Source organism: Amphiprion ocellaris, chromosome 9 (assembly GCF_022539595.1).
Source record: "Amphiprion ocellaris isolate individual 3 ecotype Okinawa chromosome 9, ASM2253959v1, whole genome shotgun sequence".
In the NCBI taxonomy this organism is placed as follows: domain Eukaryota; kingdom Metazoa; phylum Chordata; class Actinopteri; family Pomacentridae; genus Amphiprion; species Amphiprion ocellaris.
Window position 1 is genome coordinate 35,852,156 of NC_072774.1, and position 20,339 is coordinate 35,872,494.

Here is a 20,339-nt window from a genome sequence, read left to right on the forward strand (position 1 = left end):
ACTTTTAGGTTCTTGAAGATGTTTTGTCTCTCATCCAAGAGGCTTCTTCAGTTCTATCAGACTGATGGAGATTTCAGAATTTCACTCCAGCTCACATTGCTAATGGCCCTCTTTTCCTCTACACTGGTAGCGATGCAGTACCTACCAATGGAAAGGAGAAGGAACACACTCACATTAAGAAAGCACTGCAGAACTGTGGCTATCCCAACTGGGCCTTCATTAGATCACGTAAAAGATCTGGAAAACAGCACCACAGCAAACAGAGAATAAAGGAGGAACAGAAGAAACAACATTAGCAGCCATATGTAACTGGAGTATCCAACAAATTCCAGAGGATTTTCTCCAAATACAATAGAGCAGTACAGTTCAAATCCTGTAACACACCGAGGCAAAAAGTGGTTCAACCCAAGGATAAAACACTCACACACAAACGGAGCAACATTGTATATGTAGTCCAGTGCAGTGAGGAGTGCATAGGCATGTATGTAGGGGAAACTAAACAACACCTCTGTAAGTACATAGCTCAGCACAGGAGAGCAGCTCCTCAGTACAAGACCAAGCAGTCCACCTGCATCTGAAATACAACGGACATTCTTTTGAGGACAGCAACATCCACATTTTGGATAGATGGTTTGAAAGAGGAGTAAAGGAAGCTATCTATGTCATTTTTTTTCTCTAAACAGAGGATGTCTAAGACACCAGTTATCAAGCACCTATAATGCAGTGAAAAGGTCTCTCCCCAGAAAGTTTCACCACCATTAACATCTTGAGTCACCCTGACATGGCATCACCGTTATTGGACCGTCTTGTTTCACAGCCATTTACACCTTGAGGCATGTGAGTCCTGGTCGTAAATGGGCCATTAGCCATGTGAGCTGGAGTTACTATAAATTCTGTAAGTCCCCATTAGTCAGTTAGAACTGAAGAAGCCTCTTGGATGAAGGTGAAACATCTCCAAGAACCTACAAGAGAAGTCCAACTGCTTTCTACTGAAACTCCTAGGACAACCATGACCTAGATGATCAACAATCTACACAGACAAAACACATAGAACCGGTAGCAACAGTTTTTGCATTTTATTCACTTTTACTTCCTTTTATTAACAGAGTAATTCAAATGTGCCTTGAATTGTGTTTGTAATAATGACGAAATAAGTGGCTTAGGAAAGACTGTATGTAATCCCTTTCTGTCAGGAATGACAGAAGATTTTTGTCAATGTCATGTGAATATGCTAAATATTGACAAATCGTGGTTTAAGGGAGACTGACTGAAAGCGTGTAAAGTCCTGCAGGTAAAGCATGTCAAGATGAATAACAGTCGATACAGTGACTGTGTGTTATCAACAGAGACAGGCTGCCAAGTATGTGACAATATACAGGTTAAAACTTGAACCTATTTTTGACAGGAAATGCTCTGGAAAAGCAAACTTTAGCTGGACTAATCTCAAGCTCCTCATTGCAATCACTCATGCTTTCTTTGTAACCTAGTGTGTCTGGTAACTGTTGGGGCTTTAAAAACGTTGCTCACAGGTTGATGTTCTGATATATGGAACACATGCAATTCAAGTGCCTGTATATATTGACAATTTACTGTTATTTAGTGTGTGTGTGTGTGTCTGTGTGTGTGTGTGTGTGTGTGTGTGTGTGTGTGTGTGTGTGTGTGTGTGTGTGTGTGTGTGTGTGTGTGTGTGTGTGTGTGTGTGTGTGTGTGTGTGTGTGTGTGTGTGTTTGGTATTGACCTGTACTTCTGATTTAACTCATCATGGAAATTCAAATATATTGATATCCAGCAGGCAGTCCAGTATTGACTGCTGCTGGGTAAAGGATAAAGTCAGCTCAGGTCAGCCAGCAACACACAGTCAGCAAATCAATCGCATAGACTGACAAAATGCAGGGTCACTGTACATACTGCTTTGGACTCTTCAGTGTCTATCAATATGACATGAAACACAGTGTCAAAACCCTGCGGTAACAGAGGCACATGCCTTAATGTGATTATCTTCTCACTACACTTTTCCCAGCCACAGGGCTTTCACTGCAGACATTTTGACTTGCAGGTAAAGTACAGACATAAATAATAACTTTAATTATGACTCGATTCTATTAAGATGTCCTGGTTTCAAAGCTCTGGTATTATGTAAGGCTACTGGGACACAGACCTGGAGCAGAGCCATCCTTCATGCTGATATGAATTCCCCGTATGCTTTTCTTGTCTTGGCAATTCAGAATGGCCACTGCAAAGTAAAGTTAGCATGAGCAAGCATATGGGTTTAATATTTTCATCGGCAGCTTTTGCATTGCATCACAAATAGACGTACTCAGATGATGCAGTTGCCAATGAATCATCATCATTGCTAACTCTTTTTCAAAAATCAGATCTGATTTGAAAATAATTTCACAAATTTCTTTAAAGCCTATTGGTGCGTTTTTAGTTTTTGCTTTTATAGTCACAGTGAGAGTGAATCTGTCTCACTGAATCTGGTTTTTGTGTCAGGTATTTCCCAAGAAGCTAGTGTCTTTCTCCACCTGGATTGACCACACCCGTTGGGCTCGTAACACCTGGGCAATGGCAGCTATATTCATCCTCACCATGGCTGACATCATGGATATGGTGTGCTGCTCTCTGCACTGTCTTATGTTTGCAAAACACTAAACCAATGCATGGATTTATATTTATTCTATATATTAATTTATAAGGAATTTAAACTGACACCAAATGCACCTAGTTTTCAGTCAGCAGTATTAAGCACATAGGCTGCTTGTATGTCATAGTAAACTACAGCCAGGAAACAGAAGAGCAAATCCATTTTGGATGTTTGATGAATTTTAGAAGACATTAAGCTCACGACTGTGTGTCTCCCCACTGTCTAGCTGAGTTGTCTGCCTGAAGTTCCAGATTCCGGCAGCACCACAGTCGCTCCCTCCTCTTCCTCTTCCTCCTCCACCTGGTCTGGCCTTGAAGGTTGCCTGAACAACCCCAAATATTACAGCTACATTGCTGTGCTGGCACTGATGGCCACCAATATGCTGGTTCAGGTCAGTCACATGGTCAAGCTCACACTGATGCTGCTCATCACAGTGGCCACTGGTATCGTTAACATCTACAGCTGGAAGGACATCTTTGACCGCTATGACATGGCCCGCTTCCAGGATTACAGGTGAATTAGAAAAGAAGCCTGTATCATTTGTGTAACACATAAGTCATTACCCATCTAGTAGCACTCTGCACACTAAACTCTTTGTGGCATTAGAGTATGTGCTGAAGTCTTAGTTTCATGTACTCATATGAATGATATTTTAAAGGAAAATTCTGGTTTATTTCATCCTCTATTATCTATTTCCCCAAGTTTTACATAAATGATTTTAAATGTTTGTTTTCAATCTGACTGAAAGTAAATACAAAAATTATTCACCTGGAATAACTGCATTTGAGACCTGTGTCTGGGGCAACTTACCAGCTGACCTTTAAACCAGAATGTTCATTCAAGCTCACTGGTAGAGAGTGCAGGCTACAGCTACAGTAGCCACATTAATGAGAAATATCAAAGCTGAAATACACTGGAATTATCCTTTAACATACGAATGAAGTGTTGTAGTTTTTCAAACACTACCTTTGCAGCAGAAGTTGCTGATATGTCAGTTTTCTTCTTTGCAGGTCATATCTGGTGCCCTCCAAGTTCACAATGACAATTATGATCTTCATTATGATGGGCAGCTTCTATTATTTCTCAAGACACGTAAGTTAATGTCTGATATGTTTACTATACCTAAACAAAATAGAGAAAGATGACAAGTTTGGCAGGGTCATTAGAGGACCCAAAACAATTAGAAGTACACCTGCCAACAGTGCATCGTAATGCATTGTGATAAAAAGATGCATCAACAGCTGTAATAGCTCGAACAACAAAGCATGCCTTTATACAAAATAAAGACTAAAAGGTCTAAACTTCTTTCGCTCTGAACTCACACTGCACACAGATCTCCATTTTTTTTGTTACATGGAAAAAACTGATGTTTCAAATTTCATTATAAAACATTTTCTAAATATTTCACCTTTAATATTGCTCGTAATATTAGTACTAGTGTTAGTAATATACATACACCGTCAAAACATTTACAAAATAGGTGCCTTAAAGTTAGCTCTACTCATGTAAGCCAAAGACTGGCACACATCTGAGGAAATGTCCAGGTGGTATGTGGTGTTCCCTTTTTCTCACTGTTTGTCTCTGTGAACAGAAAGAAACAGATTTAAAATAAGCATGTGTAAAAAAAATGTAAAAAGCATCAAGAAACAATCTGAAGTCAGTTTACAGCAACTGGTTGTCTTATTAAGCTACTACATATACTACTGATTAAGCTAGTACAAATGTACAGTTTAAGATAAGATAAAGCTTTATCACACCCAAACAAAATTCTTGAGCCAGATTTTGGTCAGGTAAAATTACAGTAACATGAAGTAGTATAGTAAATATAAAATAATTCTAAAAATAGAAAGAGAATTTTCGCACCCACGCCCCCTCGAGCGGCCCTTCTCACGTGGAAAATTTCTGCGCCATGCACCTCCACATTTTTCTAACTACGTGGACAGAATCGCCCGGAAAAACATGGCAGAGGACTAGGACCTACTCGTAGCTGAGAAATGCAGGCACTTATATGATTCATCACACAGAGATCACTGTGGTAACCATGTTATGAACAATTCATGGTTTGAAATTAAAACGAACTGCTGAAATGCAACTATTTGGTAAAATGCCATGTTGTAAGTGGTGTAAACACTGGCAAACTTCCTCTACTCTACTTTAGTACTAGAGTAGACCAGGCAGACGTGTGTTTGCGATACACTGCCCCCTGCAGTTTGGGAGCAGCTGCCCCACGGAGTATAAACACACACATGTTCTCTCGCGCAGATTTCCGTGTGGCTCATTTCCACGCGGCTCGTTCGTGCGGAAAGTTGTGTAGAAGTATTTTTCATATTTGTCACACTCAGAGGTTTCAGATCATCAAACTAATTAGAATATAAGACAAAGATGAACCAAAAAAGCACAAAATGCAGTTTTTAAATGATGATTTCATTTATTGAAGGAAGATTGTTGTCCAGCCCCAATTTATGTGAAAAAATAATTGTCCCCTCTGCTACCAATCTACCAAGAGACTGAATTCATTTGGCAGTTGGGTTCAATTTCACCAGCCACTCCCACATATAATTGCCATGTTCTAAAGAGATTTAAGAACAGACACAAAGCAAAGCCATTAACATTTATCAGTCTGGAAAGGGTTACAAAGTCATTGCTAAGGCTCTGGGACTCCAGAGAACCACAGCGAGAGACATTATCCACCCACTGCCTCAGTTCAGGTCAATGTACATGATTCCACATTGTTTCAGACCCTTATAACTGTTCATCACATCCTCAACTCGACAGATCTTCAACTGCTTCATGAAGGTCAATGCTGAAAATTTTCCAGTTATAAAATTAACATTATTAAAATGACTTTATTACTTAATTGTATTTGTCTTACCAAATATTTCCTATTTTGATCAAGAAATGTTTCTAATTACGGCATAAAGCCATAACCCCCTTAATCCGAGAACGGAAATCATGCAAAATGAAAGAGTTCTCTTCAAAGGTATAACAGCCTGGCTGGCCATGTTCTATCAAATTTTATTTAGTGTTACTAGGTGTTCAATATAGTGAAAATTCTGCACTGGACTCAAGCCAAGGTGAGTCATGGGTGCAAATGGATATGCACATTTATCTAGGTTTTTTTTTTTATCGTGTGTGCAGTCGACCCACCTCAAAAATGCATAGTGCTCAGCACCCTGTTTTGTTTGTCAAGCAAGATCTGAAGGCAATTTAAGAAGCATTTTGGTTTAAATATGGTGTCCTTATGCTCCCTAATTTGGGGAAATTACTAGGGCTGGACCCGAATATCTGAATATTCGGTCGTGACGGTGGTATCCAGATATTCATTTTGAAATCCGAATATTTGCCCCCCCGTCAGACGATGTTGCGCGAACGGTATTCGTCTCGTCAGTTCGCCCGACGTGTCCTCCCGTCGGACGTTAGGATACGAACCAATCCTAATATTCGCCGCGTTGGATATTCGTCATTAATCGAGCTGAATATCCGGATCCCAGAAACTGCTATTCGGGCCAGCCCTAGAAATTACAACTTTCCTCTCGGCTTTGTTGTTTGTTGGGTGTTTGTAGTATTTTTGTAGAGGGTAAGTTTGCCACCATGTCACCATTGCCAGCCATTTGATATACTAAAATCTAACTTATTCAGATACCTTCACATAAGACATTTTGCCTAGAAAAGCATTGCTTCATTTCCAGATTTACTAAAAGAGAACCAAGTAGACTGTTTACTTTTCCTATATCCTGACAGCAGAGGGGACTTACTTGATACTATATCTAATATTTCTCTACTTTCACCAAAAAGATTCAGGGGAAGATGGAACTGACCTGAGTAAGAAAATAAGTCTGATGGGAAGCCTCCTTTAACCTAATAACTCATCTCCATGTGCTTGTCATGGCTTGATACTGCTGGATATTGTCTTAGGAGCTCAGCTAACCAACACAAGACAAGCAAATGTCCGAATACAGACCGCTCTTACCCTCAATGTAACAGCCAACTTGCAGATCCTTTAAACATATTTTGGTCTTGCCCCAGACTGTCTACAATTTGTCTTTAAAAAAATATTTATTCTACCACTTTGTTTGCGATATATGAAGGTATGCCAGAACTCTGTCCCTTTAAAGGCCAACTCAAAAAGTCATAGCCTTCATGTACTTAATTGCGAGAAGGATAACCCTGCTGTGCTGGAAGCAGCAGTTTCCAATTAGTCCCACAAGATAAATAAGAGACACTATGCAACATTGCTTAAAAATAGACAAAAATTAAATAAATACACACCTTTTCATCAGAATATGTGTCTGCTATAGTGTAAAAAACTAATTCTGGAGCTCTACATGCATAGTTAATAACTCATTTGCTGTTTTAATTTGTTAATAAATGGTAGCAAATACTAGTGCATCTCAAACAATTAGATTATCATGGAAAAATATGTTCAGCAGTTATTTAGGAAAGTTATTTCACAAAAAGTAAACTTTCAAATAATTTTCTATTTTCTAGCCTAAAGCTCAAAGATTTAAAAAAAATCTCAAAATATTACAATATTTTCTCTGAGTTTGAGTAAATTACTATTCAAACAGTATAAATATTAGGTACCTCCTGGTCTAGTTCAGTACACACCACCACAATCATGGGGAAGACTGTTGACTTGAAAGTTGTCCAGAAGAAGATTATCGGCACTCTCTACAAGGAGACCACAAAAGGTCATTGCTGAAAAGGCTAGCTATGGGCAGAGTCCTGTACTAAAGCATACTGTAATGATGGAAAGCTGACTGGAAGGGAAACGTTTGGTTGGAAAATACGCACAAGCCACAAAAATGACTGCAGTCATTGAGGGTTGTCAAGAAAAGTTGATTCAAGAACCTAGGAGAGCTTAAAATGTGGACTGAGGCTGGTGTCAGGGCATCAAGAGCCACCAACCACACGTTTTCAGGAAAAAAATTCAGGAAGGAAAATTTTGCATTTCACCTGGAAATCAAGGATTTAAAGTCTAGAGTAAGAGTGGACAGGCACAGAATCCATGTGTTTGAAGTTTCTGCAGCCTGTGATGGTTTGGATTGCCATGTCTTTGCTGCCGTTGGTACACTGTGTTTTATCAAGTCCAAAGTCAATGCTCCCATCTACCAGGAGATTTTAGAGCACTCTGTGCTTCCATCTGCTGACAAGCTTTATGGATATGCCGATATCCTTTTCTAGCAGAACTTGGCACCTTTGTAGAATGCCAAAACTACCAAATGGTTTGCTGACCATGATAATACTGTGCTAGACTGGCCAGTCAACTCACCTGATCTGAACTCCATAGAACCTCATATGGAGAAAAATGAAAAACACCCGACCCAAAAATATAGACAAGCCAAAGGCAGCTATCAAAGGAACCTGGGCTTCAATAACCTGTCAGCAGTGACATAGACTGATTGCCTCCATGCTAAGCTGCACTGATGTCAGTATTTTATGATGACGGTGCCTCACAGTGTTAAGTGTATAAATGAACATACTTGACAGAATTTGGACTTTACTGTGTTCTAATTCATTTTTTTTAAACCCATGATATTAAATATTGTAATATTTTACTATATTCTAATTGTTTGAAAACTACAAGTATTTTACAGTAGCTTAATTTATTTATTTTTTTGCATATCCCAGATTGTAAGGAAGTTGTAAGGCACCCCTGGAGTAGACTAGTGGCAGCTTGGTAACAGTGGGGCTTGAAGGTAGAAATGCTCCACTGTGGCATTGACTGCTTATTTTGCTCATGTCATCTTCCAGCATGTAAAAAATCGTCATATGCACATGTTAATGAGTTAATTAGTTCAGATTAAAGCATAATCATTTCAAGTCAAGTAAGTGAATTTACCCGTGGTTTCTTTGCCATATCTGCTTTCAAATCCATAAAGTGATCAAATGCTACCATCACTGTTACTGTCTTGAAGGTAGAGAAACTTGCACGCACCCTTTTCCTCTGGAAGATTGAGGTCCATGAGCAGAAGGAGAAAGTGTATGAGATGAGGCGCTGGAACGAAGCATTGGTGACCAACATGCTGCCTGAACATGTGGCTCGACACTTCCTGGGTTCCAAGAAAAGAGACGAAGTAAGACGTTCACATCCATGTCAGTCCTTGCTTCTTATCATGTATAAAAAAATATATCACTCATCTCAAAAATTTAATGGCATCTCATCTTGCTTGTCAGTTTGAGCACTTAAGTTACATAGCGTTGTCAGGAAAGTCAGAAAATTAGAAAACATAATGTGTATATCTGGGGTCCATTTCACAAAGCAGGTTTAGTGAAAACTCTGAGTTTGTTAACCCTGAAATGAGGGAAACTCAGAGTTTTCCATTTCAAAAAGGGAGGTAACTCAAACCAGAGAAAGAGGGGTAACTCTAGCCTGTTTCACAGAGAGAGATAACTGAAGCTGTCTGTCAGTTACCGTAGTAACAGATTCTATGAACCTAACCTGGTCGGAACCAGGTTTATCTCAGTAAACCTCGAGTTTCTCTCTGTCTCTGCTCTCTTTCAGTTACACACTATTTGATTTTCTCATTCATTCATTCAGTCAGCAGGTGAGTTTTGGTGAAGCCTAGTTCTGCCGTCTGTCCAAATGTCATGTCCTTTCATTAACGATCCAGTGGATGAAGGAGCAGCATTACTGTACGGAGAATTAAATATTCGTAGGGAGATTGTTATCAGACCGCACATAGATGTTCTTGCATTTCCAGACAATTATCTTTTTGAGCGGTACTGTTTCACATCACAGTCCATACTCTACATCCAACCTAATCCGTCTTTACATTTGCAACATCACCAACCACAGTCATGCTCTCACATCCCAGCAGATATTGTGTGTTGTGCTGCGGTTCTTTGCAAATGGAAGTTTTTTTATATAATGTCGGAGATGCAGAGAACTTAAGTAATGCAACTGTATGCAGGACGGTCAGAAAAGTGTGTCTGGCTCTGAAACGGCTTTTACCATCTTTGTGGTTTTCCCTGGACATAAACCTGTCAGAGTCATCAAGGAGGAGTTCCACAGGATTGCAGGTGAATGATGTAGAGATCTGTTAAATTCATTTTAAATCATATTCTGTTAATGACATTGTGCTGCAACCTCAGACTGGAATTAGTAATTTTAATTTCTTTTAGGATTTCCCAGGGAGTGATTTTATATTTCATCTTAAGCTGCTTACACCTAAATAACATAACTTAATAGGCTACTATTCAAACAGTTTTCCTGTAATATTATTGTGATTTAAACTTATGCATTGACCCAGGCAGCAATGTTCTCCCACATCGTCTCCCTCTCTGTTGCAGCTGCAGGTGTTGCACTTCTTTCTAAAAACGTGTTCAAACTCCCCATATGAGCGCATTAAGATTTCCAATTCAAGTGGGGTGAAAAATGCAGCCCTCTGCTTCCCTGTTGCTATGGTGACTCGTCGAATCGTGGCTCCATTGGTACTGGCTTTTTATAGTTGTGGTGCACACGTTTAACTCCAGGTGAAACTACTCTGAGTTGATTTAACCAACGCAAATCAGCTGTTCTGAACCTGGAAACTCAGAGTTTCCTGTCTCAGAGTAGATCAACTCAGAGTTCAGGGTTACACTCAGAGTTTGTTGAACCTGCTTTGTGAAAGGGACCCCTGCATTATTATTGTTGTTTTAGCTTGTAGATTATATTGCATTTTGTTGTATCATTCAGGGAGTATTTCATAAGCATTAACTTTTGTCTTGCTATCCACTTTAATGATTTGTTCTGTTCTAGGAGTTGTACAGCCAGTCTTACGATGAGATCGGAGTCATGTTTGCTTCAATCCCCAACTTCTCTGACTTTTACACAGAAGAGAGCATCAATAATGGTGGTATTGAATGCTTACGGTTTCTCAACGAGATCATCTCAGACTTTGACAGTGTAAGCTGTTTTTCTCATTTTGGTCATGTTGTAGTAGCAGCCAGCACACTAGGAACAAACAGCATAAGAGTTTAAAAGAACCAGAGATGCCACATGTAATGAGTGCCTAAATGCAAAGACACTCAAAAGGAATGGCAATATATTGTGAAGGTTTCCAAGTCTATATTTTTATTTTGTTCGGGCACTCTCTTGGAATATATTTTCGTGATTACATTTTATTGGCTTTGATTTATTTTATACTGACACCCTCAGTTGAGCCTGTCTGAAAGATGAGATTTAAGCTCCACTTTCTTTAAGGCCCTCCTCCTAATGAGCCCATTCTGCTCAGCACAGCTTCTGGAAACTGTATCTCTTCTGCTGACTGCGGAGGCTACGAACACTGTCAGATTTCACTTCTTTCCGTGTTCTTTTTTCAAAATGTCAGCTTCTTAAATACATTCTTACGTTTTTCAGTCCAGTTGATATGGTCAGCCATGATAATGGCAAACCATTTGCAGCTTGGTGGCACTGGGGCTTGAACCCCTAACCTTCTGATCAGTAAACCACTATTGCATCTTCAAGATAGAAATGCTATGGCATTTCTGTGGCATGAAAGGCTTATTTTTCTCGCAGTGTCTTCCAGCATATACAAAACACCATATGCACATGTCAACAAGGTAAACAACTTGTTTTTCATGTAAGAGGATATTTAAATCAGCAAAATATGCCATCTTGCCAGGGGTGCAAACCTTGACTTTTGACTTGCAGGGAACATGTTTTCAGATGTACACTTCACATTTTGGAACCTTGACTACATATAACAGATATCTTACAACACAAGAGTGTATAAACAGGAGAAAATCTGAAAAAGCATTACATGTTCCCTTTAATGCGTTACCATCTTTATCTTTAGCTAAAATGCATCGTCCTATCTGTTAGTTTTCTGCTGACTGTTACGGTTTCCTTTAGACTACGGTGAAGTAGTAGTTGTTAAAGTGGTGGGAGTTTGAGATTCTGTTATTACACCATCAGTAAGTGTAAATGTACCCTTTCACCTGTATCCATGCCAGTTATTGGATGAGCCTCAGTTCCGCTGCATCACAAAAATCAAGACCATTGGCAGCACCTACATGGCAGCATCAGGTGTCACCGCAGACGTCAGCAATGGCTACTCCTGCATGAAGGTCAGCACGGTCATATGACTTCTCCAGGCTTCAGTGCGTCTCTCTGGTTGATTCAGCCAACATGACAGTTTACACTCAACCCATCTGAAAATAACTGCAGTGCTGTCAATAAGTTTACATTAAAAGCAGCTTAGGAGATTATGACTGTCTCTGTGGAGTCTGGTATTGCTTTCAAGGTGTTTCTTCAGGATATTCGTGCAGTCCAGTGAAATAGGTGGGATTCAGGATTTGAGCTGTAGAGGCTAACTGTAACTGAACACTGAATTGTTTTCATAATACGATAAATTTGTTAGTCATTCAAAGACATACACTAGGTCAAAACTGGATATGTGGATAAACATAGGAACCCACACAACAGGAGTTATCTTCCCAAATGCTCAGAGGGGTTGTTTTCCATGCTAGAAGTAGCATATATCTAAATACAGTATAGACTTTTCACTTCACAGGCAGTCATGCTCACTGTGCTGAAATGTTGTGTTTTCTTAGTCATCTTTGTTTTTGTCTGACAGAAAGAGGAGCAGTCTGACAAAGAGCGCTGGCAGCACCTGGCAGACCTAGCAGACTTTGCTCTGGCCATGAAAGTCACACTCATGAACATCAACTATCAGTCATTCAACAACTTCATGTTACGCATCGGTAAGTGCCAACCCTTCATGTGGGGCTGATGGGTTGTATGTGCGGTTGCATGTGTGATGTCGTCTCTCTAATTCTTTAATTCTCTATTTTTTTGACTTTTAATTTTAACCCTCAGTCTTGTTCTTTCATTTTCAAACTGCCTAGTTCCCATGTTTGAGTTGCGTGCTAATCTAGCAAATTATTCATTTAATTTACTGTCATTTTTACCATTTCTTTTAATTGACTGCTGACTTGTTTCCTATAGCTTGTTTGATTGTCTCTGTGTTGCATGTTTTAACTGTCAAAGCACTTTGAGAACGCTGTTCTTAAGGGTGCTATAGAAATAAAGTTATCATTATTATTATTATTAATAATATTGCTTGTGTCAACACTTTCCCCCAGGTCTGAATAAGGGAGGGGTGCTAGCAGGAGTGATTGGAGCCCGAAAACCCCACTATGATATTTGGGGCAACACTGTGAACGTGGCAAGTCGCATGGAGTCCACAGGGGTGATGGGAAACATCCAGGTATAACACTAGGTTTTCCTGTAGGCGTCTGGATTACCCAACACTGTTCACACAACTTTCAGAATAATACGTCTTGATAGTAGATTTCAAATGATTGAAATGTTGAAGGTTCAATGTTTTAGCTCAGTTTTTTCTTTTCCTTTTTTTCTCTCTGTCAGTATAGAATGACTAGAAGTGGTCACCTCACTACATTCTGTACATGTTCCTGTGCAGCACGTGTGTGAAAACATTTGTTGTTTGACTGAAATGACTGTGAAACAAAATCAAAAGGAAACTTTGTGTCAGTGTGAACAGTAATGGCAGAAAAATCCTGTTTTACATGTAAATGACATAACTGTTTTAACATAAATTTAGCAGAAAAAGACACATTTTTAGAAACAACATTTTTCTGACAATATAATGTGATTTTGTTTATAGAATGACACAACTATTTTTTTTTTTTTACCTCAGTTAGGCATACATCATATTGATAATCTTATATTTTAATTGTACTGCTAACTGAAGTTCAATATCACCAAAAACACTACAAACACTGCACTAATAATTATTTCTATATGTGCAGCTCATTAACTGACTTACATAATGTGAGTGGAAATGCTCATATTGACATACCCACAGAGAATTCTAACTTTCAGCCTCTTTTGGCCGATTGATTTACTGCTTGAGTGATTCCAGCAGCTGTCAGCAGAAGAAGCTCTAAAGAGCCACTGTACACTACCTGCTTAGCAGTGAACAAGCACAGTAAGAAGCTACATAGTGAACATAGTGGAGCTCTTAGCAGCAAAAGGTTACATATTTCCCTGAGGAAATAATGGAGGCTAAGAGCTAAGAGAGAACATTGGACTGAGAGTTAGCAGGTGTACACAAACGCAACTCCAAATGAATGACAGTGTTGTTCAGTGTGTGCTGGATGTGTGAATGTGTAATTAGTAGTGCATTTATCATAATGTGACAGTGTTATTTAAGCGACACGTCATGTTGTTGAGGTGTTGAGTGGCTCTTTTTACGAGTCAGTGCAGCTTTAGTGCAGTTCTACATTGGATCATTTCTTTTGTAACAAACATTTAGCTTTTGACCCATCAGACGTCATCAGCCTGCACCAACTACAATTGTTTTTAAGTCTATCAAGATGACCTTCCTTGGTTTGCACGAACCAAGTTCGTTACAGTGTTGTAGGCAACGATACCGTTGTGACATCAAGTGGGCTGCAGCTTTTGGAGCCAGACACCACTGTTGCTCTCCAGCAAGGCCTTAGGATGATTACATGATTGTAAATGCCTGCCTCTCATCAGATCTAACATCTGATTGGTTTAGATGTTGACTCAACAATAGGACATTTGATAGAAACTTTCTATTTTAGCTGAATTGGAGATTTTGATTTTATTTGTGTATTTTGGTAGGTTTATTCTGTAAACAGATCACAACCTATATACAATATATAGTTCTAATTCACTGTGTATTAACATTGGACTGATTTAATTCTGTTAGTATTTTTCAGCACCAAAACAATGACATCTGTACAGATGTGAATCCTATTATATTGTAATTCATTCTATTTTATTTAGCTGTATTGTGTTTAGGAGGGACAGGCCACTCAGCTGATTTTATTGGGAAACTGATGTGATGCAGATTTACATGAGAATAGTATGAAAACTGGAGGTCAACCATGAACAGAGATCACAGATCTCATATTTTGCATTTTAGTAAGCTGCCCTGTCCTAATTAAAACTGTCAGATGTTATGCAAAATGATAAGTATCTGGTAATAAATCAGTGTGTGTCTGCAACCTTGTGTACAAACTGAAAGCTGCTGGAAGCCATCCATCTTGACTGCTGATGCTTAATAGTGCCCCTTGCTGCTGTTTGCTTTCCAGGCATAGCGTTGTTCATTCTACATGAGCCTGTTGACAGTTCCTCCCATTCTGATAAGAGATTGTATGGCTCTTATCAGAATGGGACATCCTGTGACATCATAGACTTCCCACAGATGATGTTGCTGCAGTGCCTGCTGTCTGTGGTTCAACTCTTCTGTCTTCAAGATGTAAAAACTTCTTAGCCTTAATCTATGACAATATTCTACACTGCTCAAAAAACTTAAGGGAACACTTCATTCTTATGTCACTTTGTTCTCAATAAATTCCACAGTGTAGATCAATGATTGGACAGTGGAAAACAGAAGTATGAACCCACAGTGGGTGGTGGGGGTTTACAGTCACTTACACTTCCTAGCTGGACAGACTGATATCCCAGAATTTTGGCTGAATTTATGTTATACTGTGAGGCTTAAGCGTTCCCTTATTTTGTTTGGGCAGTATAGAATTGTGCCTTTGGAAAACGTTGACTCTGCCCACTGCCATCTAAAAGCCAGGTCACACACCACAAAAATACCCCAAATTGCCCAACGCTCATGCAAACGACTTCAACTCAACAATGCACTTGCAGCAACACCCTGCTAACTTTGTTGTAGGTTGGAATATGGTTGCTGAGATCTGTGAAGAACAGATAGGCACACAGACAGCGACTACTTCATTTATCAGTGAGATAGTAACGTCTTTTGATGTCAAACAGTATTTTGCTCTGCGCTGAGTGAGCACTTTAGTAGAATTCCTTCAGTTGCTCGTCAACTTCTGTGTGCTGCTTTATTTCATTTTTCCAACAATCACAAATGCAAATTTTGCATATATAACTTGAAATAAATGTGTCCCATTGTTTTCTGATCAACTGTCTGTAAGCACTGGGATGTAATCTCCTTTATGTGTTTGTCCCAGGTGGTGGAGGACTGCTACAACATCCTAAAGGAGTACAGCTTCCGCTTTGTGAGGAGGGGACCCATTTTTGTGAAAGGGAAAGGGGAGCTGCTCACTTATTTTCTGAAAGGAAGAGACAAACAAGGTTCATTTATCAACAGCTCCTCTGTGACTCTGCCACACCAGGTGGTAGACAGCTAAGGACTACACAAAAACCCACTCACTCACTCACTCACTCACTCCACACACAAACATTCCCACTCCTCATCTTGTGATGTGATGAATGCAGAGAGGGGAAAAGAATTTTCGGAATTAGAGGTCACTTGCCTAAAAACGCTCAGATACCTGGACTTAATAGAAAGAAACACTTCATACCTCATTACTTTTTACTAAAGAAATATTTGTTCTGCATCTGTAGAAAAGGTTCAGGCTCTGTTTGACTTTGAGCTTCATTTTCAGGAACCACAAAGTTCAAAACAAGAATGATAATATCTATAACATCTTAGCAGCTGTTTATACAAATTTGAAAATGTGAAATATAGATTTTACATCCAATATTAAGATTTTTTTATAGAAAACCTACATTTACACCAAAGTGATTTGAAAATGACCCATCACTAAAATTTCTGTAAATTTAATAAAGTCTGACATATCCTGAAAATGACCAAACAAATCAAATATCCAGCCTTTTTCTGATAGCAACAGTGACCTTTTTACATACCTTACTATGGTATGTAGTCTTGACGACAGTTTAAGGTGCCCATGAATCTTTAGGAGGAGACAAACTTGAAGCTTGCAGCTTGTTTTCTCCTTTGACATAGCAAAAGTGAATAATGCTCTCTTAACACTGACAGTGTCTGCTGGAAATTAAAACAGCTTCCATGCTGAGTAATGCTTGCAGATTTGTCAGACTGTATGTCCGACACACAGCTGCCTGTGCTTCATCTGTCCAAAATCTGAAAACTGTTTCAGCAGCTACTTATGTCAGTTTCCATGTCCATGTCTTTATCCATTATTTTGCCAGTCTACAAACAACAAATGTCTCTCAAATATATGAGTACTATTCGCTTGCTCGCTTGCTCTCTCTCTCTCACTCACACACACACACACACACACACACACACACACTGACACATACACACATTAGTCTTTTGGCAAACACACCAGTTTTGATGCCATCTTCTCAGCACATGAACACTAAATGGGCATTGGACATCTGGCAGAAATTTTGGAGATCACTACCTATTTACACAATACTTCTGTGGAAACCTGACAGAATGATGTGAGTGAAGATTTTCTGTGCCTGATGACAGGACTATTTGGAAGTGGACCAGTGAGTGGCTAGAGTGTGACAATACAGACTGAAATGCCACCTGCTGCAACCTGCTGCATGTGTGGTTGTGGGTGTGTAGAAGAGTGTATGCATTACTCACAGTGTATTTTTCCACTGCTGAAATATTATTTTTCCTTAATTCTAATATGGGAACAGGTGAGTTTGGTCAGTACTGCTCTCCTCTTGACTCTGGGACCTGGCACGACATACGTCTGTGCTTTGAAACTTGTTTAGCATACAGGATAACAGAAGTCTGTACTGCATGTTTTAGGAGATGGATGGCACACCAGAAATAGTTATCCGTGGCCTGGATTGATGCAAGTGCCTATAACAGCTGTGATCACCATGTTTTAGCTTCGTTGAAGGATCCCATTTCTATAGTAGGGAGAAATTCTACCTGTCCAACCACTGTCAAAGGAGAGTTACAGTTTACTATATGTTGAGTTACCGTTTTGTAGCACTGGTGATTGATTGATTGATTGTCATAGTGTTGTACAGTTAAGAGGTGAGATGTGGAAACAAGTTCACATAAAATATGTCCATCAGGAGTAGTCAGACAGTCAGATAGGTTAAAAACAAACCAAAATGCTATTCTCCTTTTTGTCAAAGATAAAAAGAAGGCAAACAATAAAAAAGATAAACCAGATTATTGTAAACATCTACACACTTCCCACTTTATCTTGCTCAATGTAAATTGTCCTTTGTGTTGAGGAATTACTGCAATATATGCTAGCTATAGGTTTAATCTCCAAATAAAATGTTTTGGTTTATCAGGACAAACTGTTGGAGTGTTTTCAATCTATCTGATCATCTGACTGCCTGCTTCTTGACCTATTCAGTGTGTTTCACGGATTCTATGGTGGCATATGATCTCAGCAATTAGCTTGGTGATCACTTATTAGAAAAGCCCAAAAGGATAAAACTTCCTAACTAGAATTTTCCTTGAACATCACAGTGGTCTTTTGTAAAATTTGACTGTTTGGAGCAAAAAAGTCTTTTTAAGGATTGAGAATTCTGAATCATGGTGTAAAAATTGTGATAGTGACTGAAAGTTCAAGTTGAACTTGTTTCATCTTTCCTTGATGTTTGCACCACATTTGGATGGACCCCGTTTTTACCTGGTAAATCCATATGATCTGTACCAGTATAAGTATGAGGCCTCTGCTTTTACAGATTGGATTACAAACTTAAACTTAGTTCTTGCACTGCGGTCAGTTCTCAAAACAATTTATGTAGATACAGTTAGTCAGTTGTCTTTCTGCAGCAAATTTCCATTTTCATTTCCACAAATCTGTTTACCAGAATGATAGTACATGGAAAAATCTCTTACAATTTAAAAGTTTTAGAATTTCACAAACTGAGAACAGAAGAGGAGTCAGGAGAAATGTCAACCCTTTAGGTCAAATTTACACATTTTGTATGATATACTGACACAAATCTAATGGAAATACAATGTGGAAATGGGGTCTAACTTTTCTAGTTAAATATGCCCTGACATCATCTGTTTGTCGTCTACTGTCTGCTTGGTTGGTCTTGTAAAGGACTGCATATTGGTAAATGGATATGGATGTATACAGCACAGGGCAGATACAGAGATTGTGCAAATGCTTAATAGTAACATGAGATAATAAACATTGCTCAAAAGTAATTTACTCTTATGAGGAGACATCCTCTCATAGCTTTGTTAATTAACTTGTACACTGGAAAAACCTACCAAGGGCACATTGGAGCTTAGAAATCTAAAGGTATGACATTTCGGGCCAATTTCAGGTAAACCATGTATTAAAAGGTGGGGAACAAAAGTGCACAAAAAACCCAAACAGGCCTGACTAGACAGCCTGCTCAAGTGCAGATGCAGAGGACACAACAACTCTGACTGACTTGACTTGAAACATAACTCCGTCAATTTTGTATTCTGGATGTTCAGCGGAGTAGTGAAATGACTGACACCTGTCAGGAAGCAGCTGCACTGCATATGTGTTTTCTGGGAAAAGTATTTAAGAGGCGGCTGTTCTTTCCTCTGATTGTAAAGCCTTTTAGTGTCTCTATAAAAAGGAACTGAAGTGCAATAGTTTCTCCTTATATGTTAGCTCTCCTCTCTTAATGAAGGGTTCAATCATTCCTTCCCATTTTACTTATATTTTTATAATGTAATGTTTTGTTCTATTTAAAGGGAAGAAGACTGAATGTGTTCTCATTGTACATAGAGTTTAGATAGTGTTTATTGGTCAGATTTACTTAATGGAAATGACAGGGTCATCGTTTTTTCTTTTCTTACACAGATGTGAAAGTGCCAATGATGAAAGAATGGCTTTAGATCTACAAACCATAATAGGAACCATGGAATTGTATTTTAAAAGAATCTCAGGATCGGGAACATAATACCGCTTTGAACAATCTCTTAACTTTGCTCCAGGTTTTGTTTGCAACACAAGTTTTTGAGCTAAATACCAACTAAGGAACACTGGCAGTCCATCTGGAAGGCCTAAACAACCAACCCAGCTGGTGACATCCAAAAGCAACAAAACAGTTTAATCCTGTTGTTCTTGTGGTTTTTACTGTTCCAGTTTTAATTCTAAATTTTGGTTCCTCTTCACAATACTTACAGATTGAATTGGGCATCTTGTACGTCTACTTAGCCCTTTCTGAATAATCGATCCCAGTCCTGGTTTTTAAGTTGAAGAATTTGTCACTGTGTCACTTCTTTCTTTCCATTTTTTTTGTCATCATAAGGTCAACAGATTAAAAAAAAATCTAATAAAGACAAGCCTCAGTGTTATGATTTCTGCTCTGTCTATAAAAACTACAGTGCACTGATTCTGGAATTACCCATCAACTCTATTACCTGTCAGCATCTCTGCAGGTTTACTAACTTTGAGTAAAGTGTCTGTCAAGAACATAAACTGATTAATTACACTTCAGCTATAAAGGCAAAGGCTGACACTGACAGAGTGCAGGGTTTCTGTGGAATTAATGCGTGTGGTGTGTTGAAATTAAAGAGATGGACATAGACATGGAGTGTACTGATTACAATGATAAATCATCACAGCAGCCAAGTCACAAATATTTCACACCGCAGTGTAAGGACACTCAAAATGAGGTATATAATTGTAGAAATACTTAACCTAAAACTTAAACTGTAAATATATAAATTACAGCGTTTTGTAATGTGCTGTGTTGCACAGATGCATACACAGAAAGCAATTTTATTCAATTATATTTATATAGCACCAATCACAATTCAGATAGTTTCAAGACACTTTACAGAACCCATTTGCCCGAAGTTTACAATTTCAGTTTTCAGTTATGAATCTGAAAGTGCAAGTGGTACATTAATAGATGTACAGAGATCAAAAGAAATGTAATATAATGTACAAGTCTACAGTTTATCCCAATTAAATAGATACAGACTGAATAGATATA

General features: G+C 38.8%; 1 protein-coding gene across 4 annotated transcripts in view; it reads left to right on the plus strand.

Moving 5' to 3' along the window:
* The window catches only part of adcy3a (adenylate cyclase 3a), a 51,715-nt gene extending 32,032 nt beyond the window's left edge, over nucleotides 1-19,683 (plus strand). For all 4 annotated transcript variants that reach the window (XM_023299633.3, XM_023299634.3, XM_035943595.2 and 1 more), the window contains 9 exons: nucleotides 2,494-2,610; nucleotides 2,871-3,157; nucleotides 3,655-3,736; nucleotides 8,563-8,721; nucleotides 10,386-10,532; nucleotides 11,582-11,695; nucleotides 12,205-12,331; nucleotides 12,713-12,837; nucleotides 15,605-19,683. In XM_023299633.3, coding sequence (XP_023155401.1) covers nucleotides 2,494-2,610; nucleotides 2,871-3,157; nucleotides 3,655-3,736; nucleotides 8,563-8,721; nucleotides 10,386-10,532; nucleotides 11,582-11,695; nucleotides 12,205-12,331; nucleotides 12,713-12,837; nucleotides 15,605-15,784 — 1,338 coding nt within the window. In that variant the 3' untranslated portion in view covers nucleotides 15,785-19,683. The remainder of the gene's footprint in view (nucleotides 1-2,493; nucleotides 2,611-2,870; nucleotides 3,158-3,654; nucleotides 3,737-8,562; nucleotides 8,722-10,385; nucleotides 10,533-11,581; nucleotides 11,696-12,204; nucleotides 12,332-12,712; nucleotides 12,838-15,604) is intronic.
* The last annotated feature ends 656 nt before the right edge of the window (nucleotides 19,684-20,339 follow it).